Raw genomic sequence first — 20,342 nt, forward strand, 5'->3', positions numbered from 1 at the left:
GCATTGAAAGATTTGAAATGTCCGGCGCCTCCACCTGACTGTGTGTGTGTCTGACGCTGGCCGGCCTGCACCAGCGTCAGAGAAAACTGCTCACCAATGCCTGGGATCCTCTTCACCGCCGACGCTGTCACGCTGGACAGGACCCGTCCCACCTCAGCCCTTCATCCTCCCGACCTCACCAGGGACCTGTGTGAGTCCCAAGATGAATTTTTTTTATGTATATACAGCAGTTGCACCTATATAATGTGTATAGACTGCTATATATACATTATATAGGTGATACTGCTGTGTATAATCACTATACTACCTATATAATGTATATATAGCAATCTATATCTTATATAGGTGACAGCTACTGATGCATATATACCTTATATAGGTGACACTGTGGGGTGTGTTTATGTGTGTATATATATATATATATATATATATATATATGTACATGTATACACAACAGCAGTATCATCTATATAACATATACATCAGTAGCAGTATTGCCTATATAACATATAGACTGCTATACGTAAATTATATAGGTGGTACAGTGATTATATACAGCAGTTGCACCTATATAATGTGTATAGACTGCTATATATACATTATATAGGTGATACTGCTGTATATAATCACTATACCACCTCTGTAATGTACGTATAGCAGTCTATATGTTATATAGGTGACACTCTGCTACTGATGCGTATATACCTTATATAGGTGACACTGGGGTGTGTGTGTGTATATATCACACCACTGTATACACAGCAGTATCACCTATATAACGTGTATACACATCAGTAGCAGTATTACCCACATATATAAGATACAGACTGCTATATATACATTATATAGGTGATACTGGCTGCTACTGCTGTATATAATCACAATATCACCTATATAATGTATATACAGCAGTCTATATATAGGCAATACTGCTACTGATGTGTATATACATTATATAGGTGATACTGCTGTGTATATACTGTATATCATTATATAGGCGATACTGGTGTGTGTGTGTGTGTATATATACACACACGTACATATATACACAGCAGTATCACCTATATATAATGTATATACACACCAGTAGCAGTATTGCCTATATAATGTATATAGACTGCTGTATATACACTATATAGGTGATACTATCATATACAGCAGTAGCAGTATCGCCTATATAATGTGTATCCAACATTTGCAGTATCACCTGTATAATATGTAGACTACTGCATATACGTTATATAGGCGACACTGCTGTGTATAGTCGCAGTATATATCTATGTATATACACACACACACACACACACACTAGATGGTGGCCCGATTCTAACTCATCGGGTATTCTAGAATATGCATGTCCACGTAGTATATTGCCCAGCCACATAGTATACAGCACAGAGCCGCGTAGTATATTGCCCAGCCACGTAGTATACAGCACAGAGCCACGTAGTATACTGCCCAGTTACGTGGCTGGGCAGTATACTATGTGGCTCTGTGCTGTATACTACGTGGCTCTGTGCTGTATACTACGTGGCTCTGTGCTGTATACTACGTGGCTCTGTGCTGTATACTACGTGGCTCTGTGCTGTATACTACGTGGCTCTGTGCGTAGCTGGGCAATATACTACATGAACTACGTGGCTGGGCAATATGCTACGTGGCTAAAGAGCACCATGTAAATGGACCTGTGGTCGATCATGCGCACTTCGGCGCCATTTTCTTACTTTCGACTCTGCAAAAACTCTTACTGTTTCACTTATTCATTCTCGTCTGGACTATTGTAACTCTCTACTAATCGGTCTCCCTCTTGCAAAACTCTCCCCGCTCCAATCTGTCCTGAATGCTGCAGCCAGGATCATATTCCTCACCAACCGTTACACCGATGCCTCTACCCTGTGCCAGTCATTACACTGGCTACCCATCCACTCCAGAATCCAGTACAAAACTACTACCCTCATCCACAAAGCACTCCATGGCTCAGCACCACCCTACATCTCCTCCCTGGTATCAGTCTACCACCCTACCCGTGCCCTCCGCTCCGCTAATGACCTCAGGTTAGCATCCTCAATAATCAGAACCTCCCACTCCCGTCTCCAAGACTTTACACGTGCTGCGCCGATTCTTTGGAATGCACTACCTAGGTTAATACGATTAATCCCCAATCCCCACAGTTTTAAGCGTGCCCTAAAAACTCATTTGTTCAGACTGGCCTACCGCCTCAATGCATTAACCTAACGATCCCTGTGTGGCCTATTTATAATAAAAAAAAAAAAAAAAAAAAAAAGGTTCCTCGCATCATGTTCTCATACACTTTATGCAGTATTAGCCCTCTGTGTCTGTACTGCTACATACTTAGGCAGGTAACTGGTTCATGCAGCTTTACATGAACACCTGAGCCTTACACTATAGCTGGTCCGAATAACTAAAGCAATTGTTACCATCCACCTCTCGTGTCTCCCCTTTTCCCCATAGTTTGTAAGCTTGCGAGCAGGGCCCTCACTCCTCCTGGTATCTGTTTTGAACTGTATTTCTGTTATGCTGTAATGTCTATTGTCTGTACAAGTCCCCTCTATAATTTGTAAAGCGCTGCGGAATATGTTGGCGCTATATAAATAAAAATTATTATTATTATTATTATTATTATTCACATGTGGCTCTTCAAATAACGCCTTTAAGAGGAGTGTTGAAGGGCAAGACAAAGTATAGCAAAATTCACTGATTGGGGGTGGGGAGTGTTTGAGTATGTGGACTGGTGGGGTTTTTTGTGGCAGGGCTGCTTTTTTGTCCCTGTCCGGCCCTGTGTGTGTGTGTGTGATTATACAGTGGGATTGTGCGTGTGTGCACTATATATACAGTGGGGCTGTGCGTGTGTCAATTATACATTGGGACTGTGCGTGTGTGTTATATATATATATATATCTCTCGCATGTTTGCCGTCACAGGACAACCTGTTCCCGGCACAGGCACCGGAGAATCCTCACAGAGCATAGTGCGCACGATGTGAGGATTCACACATAGTGACTGTAGACATGTAGCTTAAAGGGAACCTGTCACCCCGAAATTCGCGGGTGAGGTAAGCCCACCGGCATCAGGGGCTTATCTACAGCATTCTGTAATGCTGTAGATAAGCCCCCGATGTTACCTGAAAAAGGAGAAAAAGACGTTAGATTATACTTACCCAGGGACGGTCCCGCTGCTGGTCAGGTCGGATGGGCGTCTCCGGTCCGCTGCGGCGCCTCCCATCTTCTTTCCATGACGTCCTCTTCTGATCTTCAGCCACGGCTCCGGCGCAGGCGTACTTTGCTCTGCCCTGTTGAGGGCAGACAAAGTACTGCAGTGCGCAGGCGCCGGAAAGGTCAGAGGCTCGGCTGCTAAGTCTCTGATAGTGTCCTCCCCATCTCACAATTCATTATGACACTATCAGGGACTTAAAATGTATTGGGGAGAGGAAAGATATATATCTTGGTACCGTGTTAGCCAGTAGATAGAAAAATATTTAGAATTGAGAGTTCTCAGTGGTTGATACCTTTTAATGGCTAACTGAAAAGATGGTAACAAATTGCAAGCTTTCAAGACTACACAGGTCTCTTCATCAGGCAAAGACTAAAATAAATTCTGAAGAATCACATATTTATGCACAACATAGCACAGAAAAAAAGGAAAAACCATGGATACGACAGGTGACATGACGCAGAATTACCACGAGTGATAAACAGTTATGTCCATAAATATTGGGCCAGTTCTTAGATAAGAAATGTTTTATTGTCCTCTGATTGGGGTCTGGTTGTGTTGTGATGACCCCTCATAGTCTGAGGGGCAAGTTCCCTAGTTGATGTAAAAAGACATAAATCCATGCGACACATTCATTCCTGCAGTGAGACTGTCAAAGGTGGTCATCAGTTTATATTCCCATACTCTTCTGTCTCTCTTAGATTTGAAGCTACCTTTTAACACAAGTAATTTCATGTCCATAATGTTATGATTTGGGAGACAAAAATGTATTGCCACAGGTAGATCCATTCTTTTTTCTCTTATTGTGTGGCGGTGAGAATTCATTCTTGTTCTAAGCTTTTGCCCTGTCTCCCCCACATACAGACCCCCAGTTGGACATTTAGTACAAATAATTAGGTACACCACATTAGAAGTGACGCAGCTGAAAGTACCTGGTATCTTGTAGTCCTGCTGTGAATTGAGGATCTTTATCTTGTCCATGGTCATTATAAATGGACAGGTTTTAATTTTTTTCTGATTGCAAGGAAAGGTACCTGCAGCTGTTGGAGAGGACAGGGAGCTCTTGACAATGATGCTTCTTTGATTTGGGGGCTACCTAAAACACAGTAGTGGGAGGTCTGGAAAAATGGATTGTAAGCAGGCATCTTTTTGTAGTAAAGGTTGTAATTTCCGTGCAGCTCCCCTTAGCACCTCCAGATTTGGATTGTAGGTAACGACTAGAGGTACCCTGTTGTGAATTCTGCTCTTGGGCTCCCTCCGGTGGTTGTTGATGGTAATGGTTATTCCTGAGCAGCAGTCTTGGACAGGTGTTTCTGCTAATTGCAATTCGGGCTGGGGTATTTAGCTGTGCAGGACTCATTAGTCCTTGCCAGTAGTCAATGTTCCTTTGGAAGTGTTGGTCCTCTGCCTGGCCCCTCCTGCTTGCTGCCAATTCAGCTAAGATAAGTGTTTTCTTCATTTTTTTAGACACACAGCTGTGTGTTTATTTTCTGTGCTTATCTTGTTTCTATTTTGTTCCTGCTAGACTGTGCCTGATGTTTTTCTCAGTCTAGTTGGACTCACTGGAGTCGCAGATATACTCTCCACATCTTTAGTTAGGTGGTGGAGTTTTTGTATTTTTCTGCTGTGGATATTTTGTAGTGTTTTGTGCTGACCGCATAGTATCCTGTACTATCCTTTCCTATCTAGGTAGAAGTGGCCTCTTTTGCTTATCCCTGTTTTCTGTCTGCGTGTGTCTTTTCCTCTCCTACTCAAGTCATTATTTGTGGGGGGCTACCTATCCTTTGGGGGTCTACTCTGAGGCAAGAGAGTTTTCCTATTTCCATCTTTAGGGATATTTAGTCCTTAGGTGTCTAGGTCTGGTTAGGCACACCCCACGGCTACTTCTAGTTGCGGTGATAGGATCAGGGGTTGCGGTCAGTAAAGTTACCACTGCTCCTGCGCAGGTCATTTCATGCTGCTCCAAGGCCACTTGATCATAACAGTACTACTGGCCAACAATGAGTTAATTGCATCTCAGAAGAAGGGAGGAAAGATCTTGAGCCATTTTTTTTTCTTCAGTCTGTTTTGTCTTATCCTCCCTCTTTATCTCTGGGTGGCTGAAGAGCCTTGTGCTAGCATGAATGTTCAGGAATTAGCTTCTCGTGTAGACCAGCTTGCTGCTAGAGTACAGGGTATTTCTGATTACATTGTTCAGACTCCTGCTTTAGAACCGAAGATACCTACTCCTGATTTGTTTTTTGGTGACAGGTCCAAATTTTTGAGTTTTAAAAACAACTGTAAACTGTTTTTTGCATTGAAACCTCGATCCTCCGGTGATTCCATTCAACAAGTTAAAATCATCATTTCCCTGCTGCGTGGTGATCCACAAGATTGGGCATTTTCCCTGGAATCTGGGGATCCTGCTTTGCTTAATGTAGACTCCTTCTTTCAGGCGTTAGGATTACTGTATGATGAACCTAATTCGGTGGATCAAGCTGAGAAGACCCTGTTGGCCCTGTCTCAGGGTCAAGAGGCGGCAGAATTGTATTGTCAGAAATTCAGAAAATGGTCTGTATTGACTAAATGGAATAATGATGCTTTGGCGGCAATTTTCAGAAAGGGTCTTTCTGAATCCGTTAAAGATGTTATGGTGGGGTTTCCCACACCATCCAATCTGAGTGATTCTATGTCTCTGGCCATTCAGATTGATCGGCGCTTGCGGGAGCGCAGAACTGTGCGCGCTATGGCGTTATCCTCAGAGCAAATTCCTGAGCCAATGCAATGTGATAGGATTCTGTCTAGAACGGAACGACAAGGTTTCAGACGTCAGAATAGGTTGTGTTATTACTGTGGCGACGCTTCCCATGTCATTTCTGTCTGCCCTAAGCGGACCAAGAGGATCGCTAGTTCATTTACCATCAGTACTGTACAACCTAAATTTCTGTTATCTGTGTCCTTGATCTGTTCATTGTCATCATTTTCTGTCATGGCGTTTGTGGATTCAGGCGCCGCCTTGAACTTAATGGACTTTGAGTTTGCTAGGCGTTGTGGTTTTCCCTTGCAGCCTTTGCAGAACCCTATTCCTTTAACCCCTCTGTGACCTTAGACGTACTATCCCGTCGAGGTGCCCTGGGCTTATCTGACCCTGGACGGGATAGTACGTCATAGCCGATCGGCCGCGCTCACGGGGGGAGCGCGGCCGATCGCGGCCGGGTGTCAGCTGCTTATCGCAGCTGACATCCGGCACTATGTGCCAGGAGCGGTCACGGACCGCCCCCGGCACATTAACCCCTGGCACACCGCGATCAAAGATGATCGCGATGTGCCGGCGGTGCAGGGAAGCACCGCGCAGGGAGGGGGCTCCCTGCGGGCTTCCCTGAGCCCCCCGCAGCAACGCGATGTGATCGCGTTGCTGCGAGGGTCTCCTCACCTCCCTCCCTGCTCGAGCCCCGGATCCAAGATGGCCGCGGAGGGAGGTGGCTTCACAGAGCCTGCTTAGAGCAGGCACTGTGAAGGCTGCAGCGCTGCATGCCAGATCAGTGATCTGACAGAGTGCTGTGCAAACTGTCAGATCACTGATCTGTGATGTCCCCCCCTGGGACAAAGTAAAAAAGTAAAAAAAAAATTTTCCAAATGTGTAAAAAAAAAAAAAAAAAATATTCCAAAATAATGAAAAAAAAAAAAATATTATTCCCATAAATACATTTCTTCATCTAAATAAAAAAAAAAAAACAATAAAAGTACACATATTTAGTATCGCCGCGTCCGTAACGACCCGACCTATAAAACTGTCCCACTAGTTAACCCCTTCAGTAAACACCGTAAGAAAAAAAAAAAAAAAACGAGGCAAAAAACAACGCTTTATTATCATACTGCCGAACAAAAAGTGGAATAACACGCGATCAAAAGGACAGATATAAATAACCATGGTACCGCTGAAAGCGTCATATTGTCCCGCAAAAAAAGAGCCGCCATACAGCATCATCAGCAAAAAAATAAAAAAGTTATAGCCCTGAGAATAAAGCGATGCAAAAATAATTATTTTTTCTGTAAAATAGTTTTTATCGTATAAAAGCACCAAACCATAAAAAAATGATATAAATGAGGTATCGCTGTAATCGTACTGACCCGAAGAATAAAACTGATTTATCAATTTTACCAAACGCGGAACGGTATAAACGCCTCCCCCAATAGAAATTCATGAATAGCTGGCTTTTGGTCATTCTTCCTCACAAAAATCGGAATAAAAAGCGATAAAAAAATGTCACGTGCCCAAAAATGTTTTCAATAAAAACGTCAACTCGTCCCGCAAAAAACAAGACCTCACATGACTCTGTGGACCAAAATATGGAAAAATTATAGCTCTCAAAATGTGGTATTGCAAAAAATATTTTTTGCAATAAAAAGGGTCTTTCAGTGTGTGACGGCTGCCAATCATAAAAATCCGCTAAAAAACTCGCTATAAAAGTAAATCAAACCCCCCTTCATCACCCCCTTAGTTAAGGAAAAATAAAAAAAATGTATTTATTTCCATTTTCCCATTAGGGCTAGGGTTAGGGCTAGGGTTAGGGCTAGGGCTAGGGTTAGGGCTAGGGTTAGGGCTAGGGTTAGGGCTAGGGCTAGGGTTAGGGCTAGGGTTAGGGCTAGGGCTAGGGTTAGGGCTAGGGTTAGGGCTAGGGTTAGGGTTAGGGCTAGGGTTAGGGCTAGGGTTAGGGCTAGGGTTAGGGCTAGGGCTAGGGTTAGGGCTAGGGTTAGGGCTAGGGTTAGGGCTAGGGCTAGGGTTAGGGCTAGGGTTAGGGCTAGGGTTAGGGTTAGGGCTAGGGTTAGGGCTAGGGTTAGGGCTAGGGTTAGGGTTAGGGCTAGGGTTAGGGCTAGGGTTAGGGCTAGGGTTAGGGCTAGGGTTAGGGTTAGGGTTGGGGCTAAAGTTAGGGTTAGGGTTTAGATTACATTTACAGTTGGGAATAGGGTTGGGATTAGGGTTAGGGGTGTGTCAGGGTTAGAGGTGTGGTTAGGGTTACCGTTGGAATTAGGGTTAGGGGTGTGTTTAGATTAGGGTTTCAGTTATAATTGGGGGGTTTCCACTGTTTCGGCACATCAGGGGCTCTCCAAACACGACATGGCGTCCGATCTCAATTCCAGCCAATTCTGCGTTGAAAAAGTAAAACAGTGCTCCTTCCCTTCCGAGCTCTCCTGTGTGCCCAAACAGGGGTTTACCCCAACATATGGGGTATCAGCGTACTCAGGACAAATTGGACAACAACTTTTGTGGACCAATTTCTCCTGTTACCCTTGGGAAAATACAAAACTGGGGGCTAAAAAATAATTTTTGTGGGAAAACAAAAAGATTTTTTATTTTCACGGCTCTGCGTTATAAACTGTAGTGAAACACTTGGGGGTTCAAAGTTCTCAAAACACATCTAGATAAGTTCATTGAGGGGTCTAGTTTCCAATATGGGGTCACTTGTGGGGGGTTTCTACTGTTTAGGTACATTAGGGGCTCTGCAAACGCAATGTGACGCCTGCAGACCAATCCATCTAAGTCTGCATTCCAAATGATGCTCCTTCCCTTCCGAGCCCTCCCATGCGCCCAAACGGTGGTTCCCCCCCACATATCGGGTATCAGCGTACTCAGGACAAATTGGACAACAACATTTAGGGTCCAATTTCTCCTGCTAACCTTGGAAAAATACAAAACTGGGGGCTAAAATATAATTTTTGTGGAAAAAAAATATTTTTTATTTGCATGGCTCTGCGTTATAAACTGTAGTGAAATACTTGGGGGTTCAAAGCTCTCACAACACATCAAGATGAGTTCCTTAGGGGGTCTACTTTCCAAAATGGTGTCACTTGTGGGGGGTTTCTACTGTTTAGGTACATTAGGGGCTCTGCAAACGCAATGTGACGCCTGCAGACCATTCCATCTAAGTCTGCATTCCAAATGGCGCTCCTTCCCTTCCGAACCCTCCCATGCGCCCAAACGGTGGTTCCCCCCCACATATGGGGTATCAACGTACTCAGGACAAATTGGATAACAACTTTTGGGGTCCAATTTCTCCTGTTACCCTAGGGAAAATACAAAACTGGGGGCTAAAAAATAATTTTTGTGGGAAAAAAATTTTGTTTTATTTTTATGGCTCTGCATTATAAACTTCTGTGAAGCCCTTGGTGGGTCAAAGTGCTCACCACACATCCAGATAAGTTCCTTAGGGGGTCTACTTTCCAAAATGGTGTCACGTGTGGGGGGTTTCAATGTTTAGGCACATCAGTGGCTCTCCAAACGCAACATGGCGTCCCATCTCAATTCCTGTCAATTTTGCATTGAAAAGTCAAACGGCGCTCCTTCCCTTCCGAGCTCTCCCATGCGCCCAAACAGTGGTTTACTGCCACATATGGGGTATCAGCGTACTCGGGACAAATTGGACAACAACTTTTGAGGTCCAATTTCTTCTCTTACCCTTGGAAAAATAAAAAATTGGGGGCAAAAATATAATTTTTGTGAAAAAATATGAATTTTTATTTTTACGGTTCTGCATTATAAACTTCTGTGAAGCACTTGGTGGGTCAAAGTGCTCACCACACCTCTAGATAAGTTCCTTAGGGGGTCTACTTTCCAAAATGGTGTCACGTGTGGGGGGTTTCAATGTTTAGGCACATCAGTGGCTCTCCAAACGCAACATGGCATCCCATCTCAATTTCTGTCAATTTTGCATTGAAAAGTCAAACTGCGCTCCTTCCCTTCCGAGCTCTCCCATGCGCCCAAACAGTGGTTTACTGCCACATATGGGCTATCAGTGTACTCAGGACAAATTGGACAACAACTTTTTGGGTCCAATTTCTCCTGTTACCCTTGGTAAAATAAAACAAATTGGAGCTGAAGTAAATTTTTTGTGTAAAAAAGTTAAATGTTCATTTTTATTTAAACATTCCAAAAATTCCTATTAAACACCTGAAGGGTTAATAAACTTCTTGAATGTGGTTTTGAGCACCTTGAGGGGTGCAGTTTTTAGAATGGTGTCACACTTGGGCATTTTCTATCATATAGACCCCTCAAAATGACTTCAAATGAGACGTGGTCCCTAAAAAAAATGGTGTTGTAAAAATGAGAAATTGCTGGTCAACTTTTAACCCTTATAACTCCCTAACAAAAAAAAAAATTGGTTCCAAAATTATGCTGATGTAAAGGAGACATGTGGGAAATGTTACTTATTAAGTATTTTGTGTGACATATCTCTGTGATTTAATTGCATAAAAATTCAAAGTTTGAAAATTGCGAAATTTTCAAAATTTTCGCCAAATTTCCGTTTTTTTCACAAATAAACGCAGGTACTATCAAAGAAATTTTACCACTATCATGAAGTACAATATGTCATGAGAAAACAATGTCAGAATCACCAGGATCCGTTGAAGCGTTTCGGAGTTATAACCTCATAAAGGGACAGTGGTCAGAATTGTAAAAATTGGCCTGGTCATTAACGTGCAAACCACCCTTGGGGGTAAAGGGGTTAAGGGGCATTGATGCTACACCCTTGGCTAATAATAAGCCCCAGTTTTGGACACAGGTGACCATGCGCATGGCACCAGCCCATCAGGAAGATTGTCGATTTCTGGTGTTGCATAATTTGCATGATGCTATCGTGCTGGGTTTTCCATGGTTGCAAGTACATAATCCTGTTTTGGATTGGAAGTCCATGTCTGTGACTAGTTGGGGTTGTCAGGGGGTTCATCATGATGTTCCTCTGATGTCTATCGCCCCTTCTCCCTCTTCTGAAATTCCGGAGTTTTTGTCTGATTTTCAGGATGTATTCGATGAGCCCAAGTCCAGTTTCCTTCCACCACACAGGGACTGCGATTGTGCTATTGACTTGATTCCAGGCTGTAAGTTTCCTAAGGGCCGACTTTTCAACCTGTCTGTACCTGAACATACCGCCATGCGGAGCTATATTAAGGAGTCTTTGGAGAAAGGGCATATTCGGCCATCTTCTTCACCGTTGGGAGCGGGGTTCTTTTTTGTTGCTAAAAAAGATGGTTCCTTAAGACCCTGTATTGATTATCGCCTCTTGAATAAGATCACGGTCAAGTTTCAATATCCTTTACCTTTGCTTTCCGATTTGTTTGCTAGGATTAAGGGAGCTAGTTGGTTTACTAAGATTGACCTTCGGGGGGCTTATAATCTTGTTCTTATTAAGCAGGGTGATGAATGGAAAACTGCGTTTAACACGCCCGAGGGCCATTTTGAATACCTTGTGATGCCATTCGGACTCTCTAATGCTCCATCTGTTTTTCAGTCCTTCATGCATGATATCTTCTGGGATAATCTTGATAAATTGCTGATTGTATATTTGGACGATATTTTGATTTTTTCCGATGATTGGGAGTCTCATGTGCAGCAGGTCAGGATGGTATTTCAGATCTTTCGTGACATTTGTGAAAGGGTCTAAGTGTCTTTTTGGGGTGCAGAAGGTTTCCTTTTTGGGCTTTATTTTTTCTCCCTCGTCTATAGAGATGGATCCGGTTAAGGTTCAGGCCATTCATGATTGGATTCAGCCCACATCCGTGAAGAGCCTTCAGAAATTTTTGGGTTTTGCTAATTTTTATCGCCGTTTCATTGCTAATTTTTCCAGCGTGGTTAAACCCTTGACTGATTTGACGAAGAAGGGCGCTGATGTGGCGAATTGGTCCCCTGCGGCTGTCTCTGCCTTTCAGGAACTTAAGCATCGTTTTACTTCTGCTCCTGTGTTGCGTCAACCGGATGTTTCTCTTCCATTTCAGGTTGAGGTTGACGCTTCTGAGATTGGGGCAGGGGCTGTTTTGTCTCGGAGGGATCCTGTTGGTTCCTTAATGAAACCGTGTGCCTTCTTTTCCCGTAAGTTTTCGCCTGCTGAACGCAATTATGATGTCGGCAATCGGGAGTTGTTGGCTATGAAGTGGGTGTTTGAGGAGTAGCGACATTGGCTTGAGGGAGCTAAGCACCGTATTGTGGTCTTGACCGATCATAAGAATCTGATTTACCTCGAGTCTGCCAAACGGTTGAATCCTAGACAGGCTCGATGGTCCTTGTTTTTTTCTCGTTTTGATTTAATCGTCTCGTACCTTCCGGGTTCTAAGAATATTAAGGCTGATGCCCTCTCTAGGAGTTTTTGCCTGATTCTCCTGAGGTCTTGGAAACAGTCGGTATTTTGAAGGAAGGGGTGGTCCTTTTTGCCGTTTCTCCTGATTTACGACGGGTTCTTCAGAAATTTCAGGCTGATAAACCTGATCGTTGTCCTGTGGGGAAGCTGTTTGTTCCTGACAGATGGACTAACATAGTAACATAGTAACATAGTTAGTAAGGCCGAAAAAAGACATTTGTCCATCCAGTTCAGCCTATATTCCATCATAATAAATCCCCAGATCTACGTCCTTCTACAGAACCTAATTGTATGATACAATATTGTTCTGCTCCAGGAAGACATCCAGGCCTCTCTTGAACCCCTCGACTGAGTTTGCCATCACCACCTCCTCAGGCAAGCAATTCCAGATTCTCACTGCCCTAACAGTAAAGAATCCTCTTCTATGTTGGTGGAAAAACCTTCTCTCCTCCAGACGCAAAGAATGCCCCCTTGTGCCCGTCACCTTCCTTGGTATAAACAGATCCTCAGCGAGATATTTGTATTGTCCCCTTATATACTTATACATGGTTATTAGATCGCCCCTCAGTCGTCTTTTTTCTAGACTAAATAATCCTAATTTCGCTAATCTATCTGGGTATTGTAGTTCTCCCATCCCCTTTATTAATTTTGTTGCCTTCCTTTGTACCCTCTCTAGTTCCATTATATCCTTCCTGAGCATCGGTGCCCGAAACTGGACACAGTACTCCATGTGCGGTCTAACTAGGGATTTGTACAGAGGCAGTATAATGCTCTCATCATGTGTATCCAGACCTCTTTTAATGCACCCCATGATCCTGTTTGCCTTGGCAGCTGCTGCCTGGCACTGGCTGCTCCAGGTAAGTTTATCATTAACTAGGATCCCCAAGTCCTTCTCCCTGTCAGATTTACCCAGTGGTTTCCCATTCAGTGTGTAATGGTGACATTGATTCCTTCTTCCCATGTGTATAACCTTACATTTATCATTGTTAAACCTCATCTGCCACCTTTCAGCCCAAGTTTCCAACTTATCCAGATCCATCTGTAGCAGAATACTATCTTCTCTTGTATTAACTGCTTTACATAGTTTTGTATCATCTGCAAATATCGATATTTTACTGTGTAAACCTTCTACCAGATCATTAATGAATATGTTGAAGAGAACAGGTCCCAATACTGACCCCTGCAGTACCCCACTGGTCACAGCGACCCAGTTAGAGACTATACCATTTATAACCACCCTCTGCTTTCTATCACTAAGCCAGTTACTAACCCATTTACACACAATTTCCCCCAGACCAAGCATTCTCATTTTGTGTACCAACCTCTTGTGCGGCACGGTATCAAACGCTTTGGAAAAATCGAGATATACCACGTCCAATGACTCACCGTGGTCCAGCCTATAGCTTACCTCTTCATAAAAACTGATTAGATTGGTTTGACAGGAGCGATTTCTCATAAACCCATGCTGATATGGAGTTAAACAGTTATTCTCATTGAGATAATCCAGAATAACATCCCTCAGAAACCCTTCAAATATTTTACCAACAATAGAGGTTAGACTTACTGGCCTATAATTTCCAGGTTCACTTTTAGAGCCCTTTTTGAATATTGGCACCACATTTGCTATGCGCCAATCCTGCGGAACAGACCCTGTCGCTATAGAGTCCCTAAAAATAAGAAATAATGGTTTATCTATTACATTACTTAGTTCTCTTAGTACTCGTGGGTGTATGCCATCCGGACCCGGAGATTTATCTATTTTAATCTTATTTAGCCGGTTTCGCACCTCTTCTTGGGTTAGATTGGTGACCCTTAATATAGGGTTTTCATTGTTTCTTGGGATTTCACCTAGCATTTCATTTTCCACCGTGAATACCGTGGAGAAGAAGGTGTTTAATATGTTAGCTTTTTCCTCGTCATCTACAACCATTCTTTCCTCACTATTTTTTAAGGGGCCTACATTTTCAGTTTTTATTCTTTTACTATTGATATAGTTGAAGAACAGTTTGGGATTAGTTTTACTCTCCTTAGCAATGTGCTTCTCTGTTTCCTTTTTGGCAGCTTTAATTAGTTTTTTAGATAAAGTATTTTTCTCCCTATAGTTTTTTAGAGCTTCAATAGTGCCATCCTGCTTTAGTAGTGCAAATGCTTTCTTTTTACTGTTAATTGCCTGTCTTACTTCTTTGTTTAGCCACATTGGGTTTTTCCTATTTCTAGTCCATTTATTCCCACAAGGTATAAACCGCTTACACTGCCTATTTAGGATGTTCTTAAACATTTCCCATTTATTATCTGTATTCTTATTTCTGAGGATATTGTCCCAGTCTACCAGATTAAGGGCATCTCTAAGCTGGTCAAACTTTGCCTTCCTAAAGTTCAGTGTTTTTGTGACTCCCTGACAAGTCCCCCTAGTGAAAGACAGGTGAAACTGTACAATATTGTGGTCGCTATTTCCTAGATGCCCGACCACCTGCAGATTTGTTATTCTGTCAGGTCTATTAGATAGTATTAGGTCTAAAAGTGCTGCTCCTCTGGTTGGATTCTGCACCAATTGTGAAAGATAATTTTTCTTGGTTATTAGCAGAAACCTGTTGCCTTTATGGGTTTCACAGGTTTCTGTTTCCCAGTTAATATCCGGGTAGTTAAAGTCCCCCATAACCAGGACCTCATTATGGGTTGCAGCTTCATCTATCTGCTTTAGAAGTAGACTTTCCATGGTTTCTGTTATATTTGGGGGTTTGTAACAGACCCCAATGAGAATTTTGTTACCATTTTTCCCTCCATGAATTTCGACCCATATGGACTCGACATCCTCATTTCCTTCGCTAATATCCTCCCTTAAAGTGGACTTTAGACAAGACTTTACATAGAGACAAACCCCTCCTCCTCTCCGATTTTTACGATCCTTTCTAAACAGACTGTAACCCTGTAAGTTAACTGCCCAGTCATAGCTTTCATCTAACCATGTCTCGGTTATTCCCACTATGTCAAAGTTACCTGTATATATTTCTGCTTCTAGTTCTTCCATCTTGTTTGTCAGGTTTCTGGCGTTTGCGAGCATGCAGTTTAGAGGATTTTGTTTTGTTCCAATCTCCTCGCTGTGGATTGTTTTAGAAATGTTCTTACCTCCCTTCTGAGTATGTTTTCCTGGATCTTCTTTGTTCAAGTCTAGTAGAGTGATTTCTGAGGTTCACTGTTCTGTGTTGGCTGGTCATCCTGGCATTTTTGGTACCAGAGACTTGGTTGGTAGGTCATTTTGGTGGCCTTCTTTATCGCGTGATGTGTGGTCTTTTGTGCAGTCCTGTGGGACTTGTGCGCGGGCCAAGCCTTGTTGCTCCTGTGCTAGTGGGTTGCTTTTGCCATTGCCGGTCCCTGAGAGGCCCTGGACGCATATTTCTATGGATTTTATTTCCGATCTTCCTGTTTCCCAGAGGATGTCGGTTATCTGGGTTGTTTGTGACCGATTCTCTATGATGGTTCATTTGGTGCCTTTGCCTAAATTGCCTTCTTCTTCTGATTTGGTTCCGTTGTTTTTTCAGCATGTGGTCCGTTTGCATGTTATTCCTGAGAATATTGTGTCCAACAGAGGTTCCCAGTTTGTTTCTAGGTTTTGGCGGGCCTTTTGTGCTAGGCTAGGCATTGATTTGTCTTTTTCTTCTGCATTTCATCCTCAGACAAATGGCCAGACCGAGCGAACTAATCAGACTTTGGAGACTTATTTGAGATGCTTTGTGTCTGCTGATCAGGATGATTGGGTGGCTTTTTTGCCATTGGCCGAGTTTGCCCTTAATAATCGGGCTAGTTCGGCTACTTTGGTTTCACATTTTTTTTGTAATTTTGGTTTTCATCCTCGTTTTTCTTCTGGGCAGGTTGAGTCTTCTGACTTTCCTGGTGTGGATTCTGTGGTTGACAGGTTGCAGCAGATTTGGGCTCAGGTGATGGACAATTTGGTGTTGTCTCAGGAGGAGGCTCAACATTTTGCTAACCGACGTTGCTGTGTTGGTTCCCGGCTTCGGGTTGGGGATCTGGTTTGGTTATCTTCCCGTCATGTTCCTATGAAGGTTTCTTCTCCTAAGTTTAAGCCTTGGTTTATTGGTCCTTATAGGATTTCTGAGATTATTAATCCGGTGTCTTTTCGTCTGGCGCTTCCGGCCTCTTTTTCTATCCATAATGTCTTCCATAGATCTTTGTTGCGGAAATATGTGGAGCCCGTTGTTCCCTCTGTTGATCCTCCGGCCCCTGTGTTGGTCGATGGGGAGTTGGAATATGTGGTTGAGAAGATTTTGGATTCTCGTTTTTCAAGGCGGAAGCTTCAGTACCTTGTCAAATGGAAGGGTTATGGCCAGGAGGATAATTCTTGGGTTTCGGCCTCTGATGTCCATGCCGCTGATTTGGTTCGTGCCTTTCATCTTGCTCGTCCTGACCGGCCTGGGGGCTCTGGTGATGGTTCGGTGACCCCTCCTCAAGGGGGGGGTACAGTTGTGAATTTTGCTCTTGGGCTCCCTCCAGTGGTTGTTGATGGTAATGCAGTTATTCCTGAGCAGCAGTCTTGGACAGGTGTTTCTGCTACTTGCAATTCGGACTGGGGTATTTAGCTGTGCAGGACTCGTTAGTCCTTACCAGTAGTCAATGTTCCTTTGGAAGTGTTGGTCCTCTGCCTGGCCCCTCCTGCTTGCTGCCAATTCAGCTAAGATAAGTGTTTTCTTCATTTTTTTTAGACATACTGCTGTGTGTTTATTTTCTGTGCTTATCTTGTTTCTATTTTGTTCCTGCTAGACTGTGCCTGATGTTTATCTCAGTCTAGTTGGACTCGCTGGAGTCGCAGATATACTCTCCACATCTTTAGTTAGGTGGTGGAGTTTTTGTATTTTTCTGCTGTGGATATTTTGTAGTGTTTTGTGCTGACCGCATAGTATCCTGTACTATCCTTTCCTATCTAGGTAGAAGTGGCCTCCTTTGCTTATCCCTGTTTTCTGTCTGCGTGTGTCTTTTCCTCTCCTACTCACAGTCATTATTTGTGGGGGGCTACCTATCCTTTGGGGGTCTACTCTGAGGCAAGAGAGTTTTCCTATTTCCATCTTTAGGGATATTTAGTCCTTAGGCTGTGTCGAGGTGTCTAGGTCTGGTTAGGCACACCCCACGGCTACTTCTAGTTGCGGTCATAGGATCAGGGGTTGCGGTCAGTAAAGTTACCACTGCTTCTACGAAGGTCATTTCATGCTGCTCCAAGGCCACCTGATCATAACAGTACCCGGTTATTTTCTTCTTTAGCTTTGTAATGTAGCAGGTGATTCCTTGATATTCTGGTGGCTCTTGTAATCTGGTTTTCAATTGTTCTTGGATGGTAGCCCTGATTCAAAAAGGTCTTTCTGAGGCAACCAAGGTGTTCATCCCTATCCATTGGGTTGGAACATATACGATTGTATCTGATTGCTTGGCTGTAGACAATAGAGTTTCTTATGTGTTTTGGATGGAAACTGTCCCATTTAAGGTATGTTAGACGGTCGATTGGCTTCTGATACAGGGATGTCTCTATTTTATTGTTCTGCAGCTTAATGATGGTGTCCAAAAAGTTAATTTCAGTGCAGGAGTAACATAGTAACATAGTTAGTAAGGCCGAAAAAAGACATTTGTCCATCCAGTTCAGCCTATATTCCATCATAATAAATCCCCAGATCTACGTCCTTCTACAGAACCATAGTAACATAGTTAGTAAGGCCGAAAAAAGACATTTGTTGAGTAGTTGAGTGTCAAGCTGATGGTAGGATGAAATTGATTAAACTGTTCATGGAACGTCTTTAGCTGTGGCTCAGACTCCGTCCAGATGATTAAATGTCATCAATGTGAGTATAATCTAACCCCTTTTTCTCCTCTTTCAGGTAACATCGGCAGCTTATCTACAGCATTACAGAATGCTGTAGGTAAGCCCCTGATGACGGTGAGCTTACCTCACCATTGATTTTGGGGGTGACAGGTTCCCTTTAAACAATACAAGTCATGACTGGTACAGGAGGAGAGAGGACCCTGCCCGCGAGGGCTCACAATCTACAAGGGATGGATGAGGATACAATAGGTGAGGGTAGAGCTGGTCGTGCAGTAGTTTGGTCAGTCTGTGGTTACTGCAGGTTGTAGGCTTGTAGGAAGAGGTAGGTTTTCAGGTTCTTTTTGAAGATTTCGATGGTAGGTGAGAGTCTGATATGTTGTGGTAGAGAGTTCCAGAGTAGGGGTGATGCGCGGGGGAAATCTTGTATGTGATTGTGGGAAGAGGAGATAAGAGGGGAGTAGAGAAGGAGATCTTGTGAGGATCGGAGGTTGCGTGCAGGAAAGTACCAGAAGACGAGGTCACAGATGTGTGGAGGAGACAGGTTGTGGATGGCTTTGTATGTCATGGTTAGGGTATTGAAATTGAGTCTTTGTGTAATGGGGAGCCAGTGCAGGGATTGACAGAGGGGAGAGGCCTGGAGAATAGCGGTAGTGGTGGTTATAGTGCTGCTGCAATTCAATCACACATACACCTGATGTGGGGGCAAATGGAGGTATTGCAGTGCTTTTGATTTGTGGTGAATCGATTGGCCTCGGTAGCCTCATGTCGTATACCACTGAGATCAGTGAGTGGTTACAGCGGTCACATAAGTTATGCAGTTTGTGACCGCAGCAGTCAGGTAACCAATAAACCAGCATGCAGGAACGGGGACATTGCTCTGGAACAGCGGGATTATACAAGTGAGTATACATTTTTTACTTATGGTAGTTTATGTGTATTAATGGGTGCAGCATAATTTTTTGGACTTGGTAAAGCTCTTGAAGGCAAAGGCTTTAAATAACATAACAATCATCAATATAACACTTTTCCAAGGCCTGCACATGTTCATTTAATATTTCTTGTTATTTAATATAGTACATTACTGTATTATTATGTGATAATAGTTTCAGTTTTTACCCCACCCTTGGAATTTTCGTGCCTTGTGTCCAGATTTTCTGAGTTGGAACATGCATGCTGCAAAGTTTTAGACTTTGGCAGAAGGTAAAATCTTATTTCTGCTATTTCTGCTCAGGCTGTAGGCGATCCCTCTTTCTGTGCTGCCACTGTTACTTTCACATCCTCCAGACTGTCAAGAAAGACTATATTGACAGCAGGACACAGACAGGTTGTTATTAGCGTGCTGGTTAACATGGGTGTTTTGGAACATGATAGACCTTTTTATTGGCCTTGAGAACTGACATATGACATCTGCCAGAATTTTTACAATTTATTTAATAAAGATTTCAAAATCTGGAAAGAATCTGAATTTTCCTTGAAAGCTCTTGGCTTTATGTGAACGGACCCTGATCTAGTAGCAAGATCTTGACTGGACTTGGTAGACTAAGGCCCCGCTCTCCAAGGGTATTCGGTGTCATGTGCTAACATTTAATACTTGTTATCGCTCCAGGGATCAAAGGCAGGAGCCAAAGTACAAAGCTTCGGCAGAAGCAGGGCACTAACATGCACAGGGAGAGATTAGGATCCTGTTCCACCAGGCTACAGATCCAGTGACAGGGATAAAAGTAAAAAAAAAGGAATGGCAGCAGCAGCCAGAGAGATGAAAATGTTACATTACGTCTGGCTTCATTTTCAATCTTTTATTGTTCGGAGATACAAAGTGACAGCTGACAGCTGGGCTAAGGGGAAAGGCATTATTCTCTTATGAACAGACTTTTGTCCCCGACCGGTGCCTCCTCCAGCCTTGAACTGATGGAAGAATACCTGAATTAGTGGCCAAGACACAATTACTGGACATATAAGATGTCAGGATATTTAGTTGTGATACCTCTTCTGGAGTCTTCTGAGCAAAGATCGCCTTCGATCCACCATCTTCTTCATCTGGGAAATCAGGGAATTTTCCGGTGGCGTGCCTATAAAAATTGAACATTTTGAGTACATTTACATTCCTGGTGTAATTGATTCTAACAGCCCTTCAGTTAATCAGCAATGTCCAGAGACGTTCACCATATCTCTTCCTT

The 20,342-nt window shown here is 43.2% G+C and overlaps 1 protein-coding gene across 1 annotated transcript in view; it reads right to left on the reverse strand.

Moving 5' to 3' along the window:
* Positions 1-20,342, reverse strand: part of IQCA1 (IQ motif containing with AAA domain 1) — a 250,505-nt gene that overhangs the window by 84,083 nt on the left and 146,080 nt on the right. Inside the window, exon 7 of the mRNA XM_069733324.1 lies at positions 20,150-20,234. Within this exon, the coding sequence (XP_069589425.1) occupies positions 20,150-20,234 (85 nt within the window). The remainder of the gene's footprint in view (positions 1-20,149; positions 20,235-20,342) is intronic.

The sequence above is a fragment of the Ranitomeya imitator genome, chromosome 7 (assembly GCF_032444005.1).
Source record: "Ranitomeya imitator isolate aRanImi1 chromosome 7, aRanImi1.pri, whole genome shotgun sequence".
Taxonomy (NCBI): Eukaryota; Metazoa; Chordata; class Amphibia; order Anura; family Dendrobatidae; genus Ranitomeya; species Ranitomeya imitator.